Here is a 14,984-nt window from a genome sequence, read left to right as displayed (position 1 = left end):
TTTTCTAATTGTAAACTACAAAATTGCGAATGCAATATTATCAGTGGCAACATCAATATCATCATCTTTCATGACTAAATGAAGTAACACAGGAAATGTGTTCAAAAAGTACCTTATATCAGAAAAAGACGCATTTGCTAGAGCAGAAACATCAGCAACTTAGCATGCAAAATCACTTCATCATTGACTAGAAATTTATGTAGTATGTAATCACATAATCAACAGAAGTAACTTCTAACATAAAGATAAAACTTATTTTTGTCTTCTTCTGAAAGTTCTTCTACTTTTGTAGTTGCAGCTCCTATTACCAAATCTTCATCTTTCTTCTGATTTTTATTTCGCCATAAATCACATCATATATAGAATTACAAGACAAAACACAAACTGCTCTTACAAACTTTGATAAAATGTCTTTAAACGGATCATAAATCATTGATTGCAAAACATGAATTAATGGAATTCTGCTTTGTAGAACTGTGTTAAGAACATCGAAGAATGGCAAAATGAATTGTAAAAAAAAAGCAAAAAGCTTTGTTAAGATCCGAAGAAAAAAACATAAATATTCGTTCTTCACAAGATAAACATACAGTAATTGGAAAATGTTTCGTGTGTTGAGCAATTTTTATTCTGAGAAAAATTTGTATCAGCTTTACGCTTATATTTTGCAGTATTATTTTGTGAACTGCCAGTTGAATTGGTGATTGTGCAGAAATTACTTTATTTTTCTCAAACCTACTTTTAACAATGGAAGTAGTAACTACATCTCCATTTACTTTTTGTTTTCAAACGTTCAAAATCACTTTTTTTTTTTAACTTTCAATAGAGCCTTTTATCTTATAACTTTAGTATTTTATAACTTTCAATAGAGCCTTTTATCTTAAATCTCGAAGCATTTACTTCTTCTTTAAAAAATGCAAGAAGTGGGTTCAATTGATTGAGGATTCCAGATAAGCATTTCTTTAAAGACAGCCAGCGTGTACACACATTTCAAAATTGTTCTCATTTCAGTATTATGCAGCTGTTGGAACTGTTTCAATTTTTCTTCCCTTTTAGAACTCCTTTCAAGATAATAATAAATATCAACAATGTGTTTATCCACATTTCCACATTTATTGGTAAAGAAGCTACCCCTTTTTCAGCAGCTAAATTTAAGAGGTGACAGGTGCACCTTATAATCTGCAAATCTGAATTTTCCTTTCTTAAGATGCCTGCAACACCAATTTTCAAGCCTAACATTACTGGTGCATTATCGGCACCAAGTGCTAAGCAATTATCCAGAGGGATTGCATTTTCTTTTAAAGTTTTAATAATTAGCTGTGCTATATTAAAGCCTGTCGAACGTCCTTCTAAAGTGGGGACAGAAAGTAAACTGCACTCAATTTCTGAAGACTCTAGATTAAAAAAGAAACAACAATTGGATACAGTTTTGAATCGGTATCATTGCTTCCATCCATAGAAAGGCAGAACGAAGCTGTTTTAATGCAATCAGTAACTGAAGATTTATTTTTCAAACCCACGTTTTTAACAATTGCACCTGTTTTGGTCCTTGCACTTGAGTATTTCTTAGCGATTTCACTATCGGGAAACATTTTTCTAAATAAAGCTGCAGTGTGATCCGATGCATTCAGTGGCAGGTTGTGCTCCAGTAAAAAAGCAGAGAACAGACATTGTGCATTAATAACTTTTTGGTTATATGTTTCCGATGAAAAATTTAATTTTTCGTTTTTTTCAAAACAATTTATTTTGTCCTTGTGTTTTTGTGTACACACATGTTTGAGAACATCCGCCCTTCCACCATGCGAAATTGAAAAATCGCAATGACAGACGGTACACACCGCAAATTTATTACATTTCCTTGAGGAAGTAATGGAAGGAAAGTCAAATGTGTATGATTTTTTAAACGTACACGAGTATTTCACCTTTCTCGCAGACATAACAAAAGATGATAATTTCTAAAACTATTTCCCGAAGGCACGTGTACTTGCACAACTCAGGACAAGATGAATGAAATAACTAAAGAACATCCAAATAACAGCCTTAAGCTTGCTTTGCTTTGCTCATTAGCTAATATATACCAGATGACACGCAGTGGAGCTCGATGCCCATTGGAGAACTGGAGAACAACGTTTCTGGATACGTATATGCTTTCACTCGCAAAGCAGAAGTTCTCATCTGATTCACAAGCTTTTGTTTTAGATATAATCTAGAGAAAATTCAATTGTTTTCAGACGTTCAAAATCTTTTTTTTTTTTTTTTTTGTTGTTGTTGTTGTTTTTATAACTAAGTATTAAGCCAAGTTCCATAAAAATCGTGAGAAATTTAAGAAGAAAAAGTCGGGAGAAATATATTGTAAATCGGGTTGGCGGGAGAGCTGTCGAAAATCGGGAGTCACCCGCCTAAACCGGGAGAGTTGGCAACTCTGGGACAGTATTTAGTTTTTGCAATGATCAGCAAAGCTAAAGTACACTAAAGTTTGCTTGAAATACAGTGAAATGTAAAATCCTGGATATGGCAACGTAATGCAATATTCTTTCAGTAAATTCAAAACATTTCTTTCCAATACAAGCCATTGGAAGCCTTACAGTAACAGATATAATACTTATTTGAAGTGTATTAAAAGTTCTGGTTGGAAAGAATTTATACTCAGGAATTCTCTCAAATGGTTTAATGGTTGGGAGACCTTCAGATCTGTTCCCCAGGGTGTACAAGTAAAACTATTAGTGAAGTTCTGGCATCATGTCTGACAATCTTGAAAAATGTACTGTGCCTTTCCCATGAACTAAACTAGAATCTCACAGTAAAAAATAAAAATAAAAATAAAATAAAATAAAATAACCAGCTGGATCCATTTACCAGCTGGATTTGTTTACCATGGAAAAAAATGTTCTTACAGTATATCATATCTGTCCTGTTGATTTATCAAATATGGCTACTGCAGTTTCATCTAGTTTCTAATACATTAATTTACAGCTAAAATTTATGAGAAAGGATTTAATGTAAAATTCTAAAATTTGAGCGGTTAATTGTTCTTCTTAAGTTCCTGAAACAGAATCAAACAAACTTTTAAAAAGTACAGAATAATACTTCTACCAATCATTGAAGTTCAAATAATCAAAAATTGCATATAATATTAAAATGCACTAGCTGTAGCTTGATGACAGAGAAATTATTTAATAGTGTTCAAAAAGCCTTCATACACCATATAAATAAATCATATTCTTTTCTATAAAAATTTTTGTGTTTATTGTTTTCTAAAATAAAAATTTTACACAAAATACAATGAATATGCAGATTAAAGGGAAAAAAAGTCCTTCAGATATTTGTCTCAGTTGTCTTGAGTAGATATATGATAATATTGCTACATCAACATTTGCTTTTCTTCTAGGCATGTAATTTATCAATATATACCCTAAAGCTTATCAGTTACTTCATTTGTACATCACAAAATTTCAACACAGATGCACACCAGGCCCCTTTCCTTTAGCTCCTAAAAAGATTTCAAATTTAAAAGTTTTCTCTTGTAATAAATACTGTTATCCCATACAATACAAGATAAAAATAAAAATAAATAAAATAATATAGAAGTCACACCATATACAGAATGGAATAAATGTGTGTGTATGTATATGTAATAAAATCAAACTTAAAAGTAATGACCAGCAGGAATTTTGATGGCGTAGGAGTGTTGATCCATAATGAAGAGGAACTTGCAGGCAAAGGCAGATTAAGTCTTCATTTTTCATTTCAGTAAACATGTTGCGGCTACAATCAAGTTGGCTCTTTAATTGTGCCTATTCCAAAAAGTATACATAGATAAATTTTCAGTAAGAAAGAAGAAGCAGACAGACTGCAGTCAAGCTAGGCGAAAGCGTAGATAGTAAGTGTGTTATATTCACAGTGAAATCTTAATTCCATCTGAGTTAGTTTTGGTTCTCAATACACTTTGACTGGATAATTAATATTGCTGTAAAATGACTATTGGCTCTTTTAGTTTCATTTACATCATCAGAATTACGTATGACATGGATTAGTCTTGAAATGGCACAGTGCAAATAGAGGTTACTATTTTTAGAATAGAGAAGGGAAATTAATTTACGCTGCTAATTTAATCTTTCACATATTCATTTATTTTTCTTACATATACATAGATAGATAGATATAGTACTTAAATTATATTAACAACTAAAATTATAGCCTTCCAAAATTATAGAAAAATTGCGAACCAGTAAGAACAAATTTTAGAACTAAAGCAAAAATGAAGAAGTCAAGTTAAAGTGGCCTAATCATTAGAAGAGTCAGAATGAATCATTAACCTAACCTCTTTCTCTTATGTATTTAATTTTTCTTCAAAGATTAAGCTATATATATATATATATATTTATGAACTTCTTTATTTCTTACTATAGCTTGCAGCTTGATGGTGTTTTGATTTTGATACAGTTAGCAGCCTTCGAGAGAAATTACTAAAAATTATCTTCATAATGGATTGTAGATGTTCATCATTCAATCAGGTTCTTTTCTTATTAATTTTCCACTTTGGAAAAAAAAAAAAGCAGTTCACATACTCCCAACAAAGCAATTATAATTAATGCAAAAATTCATGATTGAGTTAATTTATCTTTTGACAAGTATGAATAAAAGTTAATAAAGATTTTTCTGGCGCATGATTCCCGTTCAATTTTAATGAAAATGAAAATAAACTCAGATTTCGAAAAAATAGAATTTTAATATCATTGCAATACTGTATTTGCAACAAATACTTAATTGAAATGTCTTTGTGGGTTAAACAAAGTTGCTTTGAGGGCTGCATACGGCTTGCAGGTCACCACTTTGAGACCACTGATGTAAGGAATTACAAAGAATAACTAAATTTAAACCTAAAAGTACATAAAATATATTACCTTAATAATAAAACTAACAAAGCAAGTAGAAAACCTTTCTAAATTAATAAAATATTCTGGTCAGAATTCATTTCTCTAATTTGACCTACCATTGATATTTTTGATATTTGATATTTTGTGCAAGCAAGATAAGAGAAACTTGTAGTTTAACTTGTAGTTTTAAGCAATAACTTTAGTGATTAAATGGTAAAAACGTTTGTTTTTGTTGTATTATTCAATTACATAATTGAGTATATTTTCATTCTGTGACTGCTCTATCATTATGGAGAAAAGGAAACAGATGATATTATAAAAACAAACATAAAGGGTGATTTCTTTGTTTTAAACAGTTTGCAAAAGCTGTAGAGAATTCATTTATTAATATATAAGAGTTATCAAGAAGTAAACGACAATGAAGGTATTTGACAGTATGGTATCTTTATTGTTACATTCCATCTCAAACAGCCATCATTCATCTTAGACATTTAGACATTCAATTTATATGTTGACAGGTTTATCCTAAGAAATTAGCCTGCTTCCCCCTCCCTAGAACTGCAAAGAGAAAACTATCACTCAATTAAAAAAAAAAAAAAATTAAGCTTATGGAAGGAGAGGGAAACGATTTTCAGAAATTAAAATTTCCTATTATTGCATTAATATAATGTATATGCATAATTTACCAGTACCTTTATTTGTTATTTTTTACTGCTTAAAAAAATAGGTTACAATCTAACACAGAAATTGGAGATTTAATAGAGTAACATAAGTTAAAAATGAATAACTAGTTTACCACTTAAAACAGTACTAGTTCATTAGCATTTGACACACGTGAAAAGGTCGAAAAGACATAATTTTCAAAAAGAAGTAAAAGATAATAAACATCAAAATATGAAAGAAAAGAAAGTAGCATACATACTTTTAAGACTACCCAAATAGGCAGTGTAAGTAGCTTCACCTGTCACTTCTCCAACTACAGCAGGATTTTTTCGAATAGTATGAACATGAAAATAAGAACCATCTTTATTGGGAAACCCAAATGCTTCTATTTCTACAATATGATACTTATCCAAACTAAAAATAAGATACCTTCATTGAATTAATGATTCATCTCCAAGATATGACAAAGCAAACAATTTAAAGAATCAGAAACAAATATGGTAGGATATTTTAAATAAAATCTCCTGCAAAAGAGTTTAACTTTTAGTTTTGAGCAATACCAGAACTGGTTCATTGATAAAGGATCTTATTACATCATTTTATGACTCATTTAGGCATTTTTGAAAAACTCCTCAGCTTCCTTGAATGATGCCATTGTTAATGGACATTAACTTCATATGTCACTAGGTCTAAATCCTGAACAAGCATAAATATTTGTGATTATTTTTTTACAAAATAGAAGAATTCAAATCTGCCCTCCCAAAACTTTTTTGAGAGGTTAATGCTTTCAGAAAAATGATATGAGACATTTAAATTCCACTCAACACTTAACTTAGGCAGACAACCCTCATGTGCTTTGTTTTAAATTTTCTTCACCAATAAAGATAGAATAAATGCTAAACTATGAAAGAAAGTAAATATAAATAAAAGTGTGGTATTTATAATACAGAGTGGGGCAAAGCAGTTCATTTATTTTGAAATTCAATAAAAGAAAAGTAATGCATATATATATTTAATTCTTTGAATAGCATCAAGTACAGCAAAGTTTATGTTCACACTGTTTTAAAGATAATATCAGGCAGATGGTGTTTATTATTGTGAACACTGTGTTAATTGAACTTGGAGGTTTTGTTCAACTTTTTCCAGCACATCGACTGGTATGCTGGCGAATGTTGCATTTGCTTATTTGGCACCCTGGAGTTGCTTCGAAAAAGGTGGGGTTATGCACAGTCAAGAAACTGGGCCCGAAAATTTTAGCCCATTTGGTTCATTTAGCGCCATGGAGTGGTTGAAGGAGGAGTGGGCGTTTGCTGTCAAGGCTTACTTTTGTAATGTTCATTTAATCATCGCCACACAAAGTTCATTCCATGCCCATTTCAATATTGTGCCCTGTGGCCATGTTCCTGGTTGGCAATCAATTGTTTCATGAGCAAACAACTTCAGAGAAACTGGTGATGTGAAGCAGACGAAACCTGGACCTCCACAAACAGCAAGGTCACCACAAAACATAGACATGGTAAGGCTTTCTGTTTTGCGATCTCCGAAGTGGTCTACTCAGAAACATTCTGATGCTGCTGGGTTGTCCACTCAACTTGTGAGGTGAATCCTTCATGAAGAACTGAAATTTCCTCCCTACAAATTGGCTATAGTGCAGGAACATAATCCACGTGATTTTATTGCTACGGAAAATTCATGTAAAATGCTTCTTGCAATGCCTGATGACGCTAAACAAAATCTTTCAATCTGTGGCCACACAGAGCATATGTTGGCAGAGAACAAAGGAAATTTTCCACAGCTGACTTAACTTCTATCAAAATATTGTTGCGTGCGTACGGGTTCGTTATGAAATAAATGCACAAGTCCGATGAAAAATGAACAAAAATTTATTATTATCACAACAAAAATGATAATAATAAATTTTCTCAAATTATCATGCAGTATTACAATATCTCACAGTAGTTATCTTTTAACTACTCAAATGTCCAATAGAACGTAATTCAAAACAGCTAAAGAATGCTAATCCGCGAATTCGCTACAATCAACAAGAGCAGTTCTCTAAACAACTACTACAAACTGAGATGTGTTTCTCCTTTTATAAGATTTTAAAATCACACGCTAGAATTTTCCAGTACTTTCTCGAAATCAAAAAGAGTTATTTATTTATATAATGCACGCGCTCTTGTATTTTCAATTTTCCGGCTTAGCTTTCTTTTAATATTCGTCACGCGCTGCACTGCGCGAGAAATAAAACCATTTAATTTATAATTGAACTAACATTAGCTTTTTAAATACCAAATTCATAACACTGCCCCCTTCCCAAGGACTGCACGTCCTGGGCAGTACAATCCCTGGACAGGAAGCCAAACTTACAACTGTGGCATAAATGCATTAATAAGCATTACATTACAATAATAAACAACATGAACAATAAATAAAACAAATCAAATACTAAATACAAATCAAATCAAATACACATTTAAAAACAAAAAGGACCATGGTCTTATACTATTTACAATTATTTACATTATGTACTATGGCCATTGTAGTGAGCTAACATGTCGTAATGAACGACTTTAGGTTTAGAGTTCGAAGACTTACGGATCATGACGTCATTCAGTCTCTTCAGGACTGTATATTGACTATCCGAAGGTGACTGTAATTTAGAACTGAGTTCTCTTCGTTGAATCGGGTTCCACAACCATACCTTGTCTCCTTGTTTGAATTTATGTCCAGTAGCTCTCGTGTCGTATGTGGTCTTCACCTTCTCCGTCGCCAAGTTCACTCACTTTCGTGCAGAACGGTGCATCACTTCAAAACGGGCCTGGACATCTTGGATGTGTTCCTCAGGCGATGAAGGCGCATCCGTATGGCGATCAAACAGGCGGTCACAAGGCAGACAAAGGTCTCGACCGAAGAGCATCTGGGATGGAGAATAGCTGGTAGTCTTGCGTTTCTTTTTGGCCCTAGCACGATTTCGGCAGCTTCCTGAGCTGGGTCTTTCGAACAAGGCGTCGGCATTTCCAGGTGAGGATCCCTTTTGAGGATGGATGGTCATGCCATCAGATGCTGAAAGCAGTTTGTTGTTTTTCAAGTCTAAAAAAAAATTATATTTCCTTAAAAAGTCCAATCCGAGTATGCATGGATCTGTGATATCCGCCACATAACCCGTGTGATGGTAGGCAGCATTTCCAAACGTGATGCTTACGTTTAACTTCCCAGTTATGTCGATCTTATCACCAGACGCAGTCTGAAGGGTAACACAGGATGGCATCCAAATAAGTTTATCTTTAAACTGTTCAGCTAAATCTTTCCTAATGATGGTAACATTCCTGTGTCAATGATCATATTGCAAGGAACTCCATCGATATTCCCATTAATGGACATTCCGTTACTGTTGCCACTCACTGTATAAATTTTAAGCGCTTTAAAACAAGGTTTTTCATTATCTGGCAACCTCCGTTCCTCGATATGGTCACTAATTTGTTTACTGCGTCGTTGCTGGGAAATGGTCTTATTTTCCGTACCTCGGGGTGTTCTGAAGTTTCTTCGTATATGGCCTTCAACTCCGTAGTTCCAGCACTTTAGAATTAGTTTCTTTTCACTTCTGTTCCGTCTCAAGCCACTGACATGTCTGGTAAAATCACCTGCTTTATATTCCGTACCCTGGGGTGTTCTGCAATTCCGTCTTAGGTGACCTTCACTACCACATCTCCAACACCTTAGAGCCACTTTCTTCTCGCTCCTACTCCATATCAAAGCGTCGACTTGTCTGGCTAAATCATCTAAATGAGCCATCAGTTGATCCACTGGCTCATGGACTCGCACAGCTCTAACTGGGTAGCGATCTCTACTAGTTGCTTGCTGGGCTGCCTCGAACTTCATGGCATACAACAGAGCGCTTTTTATGTCCTTTACATCTGCCATTCGAAGAGCTTTCTGTATTTCAGGATCCCGGATGCCGTCAATGAAATATTGCAGCGACAGGATTTCTCTTGTTTCTGTCGGGCACTCCGAAAAGGCGTGATGTGACAGCCTTTCAACATCCGTGGCAAGCTCCTGAAGTGTTTCGGTAGGCTTCTGCTGACAGGATTTTAATTGAAGCCTGCTGTAGTCTTTTAAACATTTCTCGCCAAAGCGCAGCTCCAATGCGCCGGACAGAGCTTCGAAGTCAAGTCTTTGGTTTTTGAGAAGCGTCTGCAATATATCCGCTGCGTCTGCTCGCAGAGAAGCGGCGAGATGACAGACCTTAGCTTGGGAATCCCATCCATTCGCATCCGCAACTATAGAAAATTGGGTCTTATACACTTGCCAGGATGTCTTCCCATCATATGTGGATAGCTTCAGGGGTGGACGAGCAGGCATCGGTAAGAATTTAAAATCATCACTCCTGCTCCCTGCCGTCGCTACGAATTTCTTTAAAGTATCGACTTCTTTCGCAACGGCTGAAACCCTATCATCAATTTGTTGCTCGACGGCAGAAACTTGCTCTTCTATATGTTCTTTTACAGAAGAAACTCTTTCTTCTATTTCTTCTTTCACCGAAGAAACTCTTTCTTTAATTTGAACTTTTACGGAAGAAACTTTTTCTTCAATTTGTCCAACTTTATTTTCAACTGTGTCAATTCTGCCTTCCATAGCTTCAAATTTATTTTTTATCATGCAGGTAATTTCTCTTTTCATATCTTCTTGACCAGCTTGAATGGCTTTCATTTCATCCTTAACGGATTCCTGGCCCAATTTCATTTCCTCCCTAACAGATCTCATCTCTCCTTTAACGGAATCTTCCATCTTCTCCTGACCAGCATCCATCTTTTCTTTCATTTCTTCTTTAAATGCAGCTTGGCCAGCTTCCATCTTTTCTTGAAATGCAGCAAAAGCACTGATGAGCTGCTTCAATTGCTCCTCTATCGCTCTTGTTATTGGCATTCAAACCCCACTCCTGACACCAAAAATTGTTGCGTGCGTACGGGTTCGTTATGAAATAAATGCACAAGTCCGACGAAAAATTAACAAAACTTTATTATTATCACAACAAAAATGCTTAAATTTTCTCAAATTATCATGCAGTATTACAATATCTCACAGTAGTTATCTTTTAACTACTCAAATGTCCAATAGAACGTAATTCAAAACAGCTAAAGAACGCTAATCCGCGAATTCGCTACAATCAACAAGAGCAGTTCTCTAAACAACAAACTAAGCAACTACTACAAACTGAGATGTTTTTCTCCTTTTATAAGATTTTAAAATCACGCGCTAGAATTTTCCAGTACTTTCTCGAAATCAAAAAGAGTTATTTATTTATTTAATGCACGCGCTCTTGTATTTTCAATTTTCCGGCTTAGCTTTCTTTTAATATTCGTCACGCGCTGCACTGCACGAGAAATAAAACTATTTAATTTATAATTGAACTAACATTAGCTTTTTAAATACCAAATTCGTAACAATATCATCCTGCACTAAGAGAGCTCTTAATGAAAATAGAACAGTCAACTTAATCACTGTCAGTTAAGATATTAATTAACAAGCTATTTGTCTGCCACTGCACGAAATGAGTTTATATCACTTTTGGGTGGAATTGTAAAAAGGAAAAGATTATGATCAATATTAAAAATGTAAAGTATTTTAGTATCATCTTTGACAGCACATCTAACATCTTGCACATAGATGAGTGAAATCATTCCTTACATCCATATACAGAACAAAATATATGATATAAAGCAGTCATTTCTAGAATTTTCTAGCTACCTGGGAAGAAAGCCATTGACACAATGGAAGATATGTTAAAGGTTATTGAATGGGATGGTCAAGAAAAGGGGTTATCACACTTTTTTGTCACATGCGCCCCTTTTAACATTTCTAAAAGACCATTCTGTCTTCTCTTCCAAAACACGAAAAATAAATGTATATGCTTATCTAGATTTAGGTGACCTTTTTAATATGTTTTATAAATTAAGCAACAAAATATCTAGAAAATGTTAACAAATACCAAACTTGAATACGAGTAGGGATCTAGTGTAGAATTGGGTGCCCCTTTGATTGACGACAATTTTTTTTCAGTTTTGGTGATGAAACCCCATTTCTGATTACTATGATAGTTTTAACTTGGTTTTAGCTTCCTAATTTTTTTACTTCCTTGTACGAAGTGAAAAGGAAGTATTGTAATTGCAAAAAATTTCAGGTATCATATTTCAATGAAAATATCCATTTTGACTGCTATCAAAATGCAATTTAACAATGTTTTTGAGTGACATATGTACATAAGAACAGAACAAAAGGGCACGATTTTCCCAAAAAATTATAAAACTGATTTAAAATGAATTCTGAAGAGATTCTTTTTTCGGTGTCTATACGTAGGTGTATGTATCTTACATAACTCAAAAACGAATAGTCTCTGCATGTTGAAATTTTGTATGTGGGACTGCTATAACATTTAGATGTGCACCTCCTTTTTGGATTGCAATCAGCCTCACCAAAAGTATAAAATATATATATATATATCCGCTCTGTTACTCGGCTTAGTAAGCTGTTTCTTTTTTCTTATATGTTTGTAAATTGTGCATTTTTTACTTTAAAAAGGATTAAATTACATTGTTCTTATCTTCGCCTTTAGTTAACGTGTATGTTATAGTTGTAGAATTATCAACAATTTAAAAGTTGTTTAAGTGCGGCTAAGCCTCATTTTTTTTTATCATAGTAGCCATGTTTGTTTACATTTCAAACTTAGCAGAGAAGTGGATTTGTTTCCAATCTAGAGAAATTAAGCTTCACAACAACAAACATCTTCTTTTATTATTGCGAATTAAATTATGCTTAATCCATTCTGGAATTATCGCTTAAATTATTAAATTATTCCATATATTGACGCAGGATAGCATCCACAGCAAATTAAATCAGTTTCTATGCCTTCAGTGTCCTTTTGCCGAGTGAGAATAAAAGTAAACTTTCAGTTTTGTGCACCGAAAAATCTATCTTCTTGCCCGCTGGCCGAATTGCTTATTTTTGCGTAGAAATAGTAATTTTAATTGTAATTTTTTTTAAATTTTTTTAACTGTATTTGGTGTTTTATGTTTTTCTACATCTTTAAATTTTTAATGAAGATATTTTGTGCTTTTATTACTTTTGCCTACCCACAAAGAGATAATTGAATTAATTGAATAAGAAATACATCTCTAATGAAATTCGAGAAAATAATTGTTTCATATTAGCAGAAAACACTGTTGCCATTCTGTTTCTGACCCAGCAGAATGTTTTACGAGTAGCACATGCACATTAGATAAGCAGTACTGAATCGTCTGTGAAAAACTGTTTTATTTTTTATTTGTTTTCTTTTATACATCGTTTTAGATCTATTATAGTATTTGAAGAGAACATGTGGCAACAATCAGATAATTCTTCAGATGCGATAATTTTCTTTTGCATTCTGAGTTATAAAATGAATGAGATGTAATGCTGTTAAGTGAACATGGTGCCAGAGCATCACTATGGTAAATAAATATAGTGAATTTTAGAAAATATATTTATTCTACCGTGGTTTATGCACTACCAACGGAGTAGATTTAATTCAATTCAATAAGTTTTAATGAAATGCAGGGAAAAAAATTAGTCTATTTTAATATAAAATACAAGGAAGTCATGTGGTCTATACATCAGATTTTTTAACCGAAAAAGATCGATGTGTACATGGAAGAAAGAAAGAAGAAGAGCACAGTGCCAAGTTTGTGCGATTGTCTGATGTTTTGTTAAGTGAAAATAGATCAATGTCACTAAGTTTCTGCAATTCTTTGACTTCTGATTTTGGTTTTGTGTAGCGGCCATCTTGAAACTGTGCCTTCCTGGTGCTGATCTTGGCGTCAAAAAAAAAAAAAAAAAAAAAAATGCCAAAAAAACAAGAGGCACACAATTGTAAAACTTTTACCAAAAGTAGAGTCAGTCTATAGTCATAAACTAGAACTAAATACTTAACAGCTAAACAAAAGGCCAAAGGCATCTCCTCCCTTGAAACTAATACGAAATTCTCCCCAACGGAGGAATTCACTTTGGTGCAGATATAAAAAATGTACCCAGGTCAAGAATATGGCAATACTTCTAACAATGTCTTAGTTATATATTACTAACAATGGCTTAGTTCTAACAATGGCTGGAGTGCATTCAGAAGTTCAAGCAGAGATTTGTGAACTCAATCCTAAAGCATTCCCTGTGCAAACCACTCTCTCAATCTGTATGGATTCTCTCTTTTGCAACTCTCACTTTGGACTCTCCCTTTGGCAACAGTTCCATTATGTGTAACTTTTCTTGGAACCTTAACAAGTTTGTACTTGCCCCTCTCCCATCTTCTATGAACAGATGGATGATCATTTGGACAAATGTTGAAGTTGCAGCTAAGCAACTATCAGAAAAAGATGGAATGCTACCTATGAAGCTGTGAATCCCATGTTCAGGTACTTTAAGAAGATAGTGGATACTATGAAGGAACTTGGTTATGCTTTGGAAATAATCAAAAACAGACAAGCAGCTCAAACCTTGTTGCCTGCAATTTCTCGTTTTTGTGTTTTTTGTATTTATGGAATAATGTCTTAGAAGAAGTCAACTATGTTCAAAAGCATTTTCAGATTCTTAGAATAAGCTTTGAGATGCCTGTTATCAAGATGAGAAGTTTAAATGTCTTTTTAAAAGGAAAAAAAAAAAAAAAGAGTACTATCAGTAAGTAGTATTATTAGAGTAGGTATTATCATCATGACCTTGTTGAGGAAACACAGCAATTTGCAAAAGACGAAGGTAAAGAAATTGACATTCTTGTAGTAGAACTGCCAGTAGGAAGAAAATTAAGCCTGAAGAGGGGGCTGCAAATGAGCCACTAACTTCGGAACAAAAACTGAAAAGGTCAATATTAGAACGCATTAATGCTCCGAGCATTACGGATTAAGCCCTGAAATTTCAAAGTTTCTCAAAATGTCATGAATAAGTGATATTTTCTTGATTTTAATTAAAAAATGACTATCTCATTTTGTACTTTGATTCCTTTTCTTCCAATATACATCCAAACCTAAATCAGATACATTTAAAACCTAGCAAAAATTTTCATGTATAATGAATATAGAAGATATCCTTCTATACGGAATTTTCCGGCCGTAACATTGAGAGAGTTAACAGATTTCAACAAAAAATTTCAATACACAGTGCAAAGGCATGGAATGTATATCAGATTGGTTTGCAGTTTTATAACCTAACAATGTGAATAAAACCTTCGAAACCGAACTTCCGAAGTTAGAAGTTTGATTGAAAATTATTTGGTATCTTTACAGAAATTCCACATCTAACAAGACTTTTAAAAGGTGCTAAAGTTCCAGAAGAGTCTTTGGTTGGATTTCCTTATGATTCTTAAAATTTGTGGTTGAATATGAAGATTATGACTCTGTTCTCAATCTCACTTAAGCACTAAGATTT

At 33.6% G+C, this 14,984-nt stretch overlaps 1 protein-coding gene across 3 annotated transcripts in view; it reads right to left on the bottom strand.

The window, feature by feature from the left end:
• Nucleotides 1–3,216: 3,216 nt before the first annotated feature.
• LOC118197485 (aspartate dehydrogenase domain-containing protein-like) overlaps nucleotides 3,217–14,984 on the bottom strand; it is a 30,716-nt gene continuing 18,948 nt past the window's right edge. Inside the window, exons 6-8 of one of the 3 annotated variants that reach the window (XR_015042984.1) lie at nucleotides 5,797–5,966; nucleotides 3,658–3,791; nucleotides 3,217–3,487 (exon numbers count right to left, since the gene is read on the bottom strand). Coding sequence is in view for 2 of the 3 variants with exons in the window: in XM_085823455.1 (XP_085679581.1) it covers nucleotides 3,450–3,487; nucleotides 5,797–5,966 (208 nt within the window). In the remaining variant the exon portion in view is untranslated. The remainder of the gene's footprint in view (nucleotides 3,488–3,657; nucleotides 3,792–5,796; nucleotides 5,967–14,984) is intronic. The other 2 variants (XM_085823455.1, XM_085823456.1) reach the window with 2 other exon arrangements.

The sequence above is a fragment of the Stegodyphus dumicola genome, chromosome 9 (assembly GCF_044657685.1).
Source record: "Stegodyphus dumicola isolate Sdum_Otavi_A_Nest chromosome 9, ASM4465768v1".
Classification (NCBI taxonomy): Eukaryota; Metazoa; Arthropoda; class Arachnida; order Araneae; family Eresidae; genus Stegodyphus; species Stegodyphus dumicola.
This window is presented reverse-complemented; position numbering and strand designations above follow the sequence as displayed.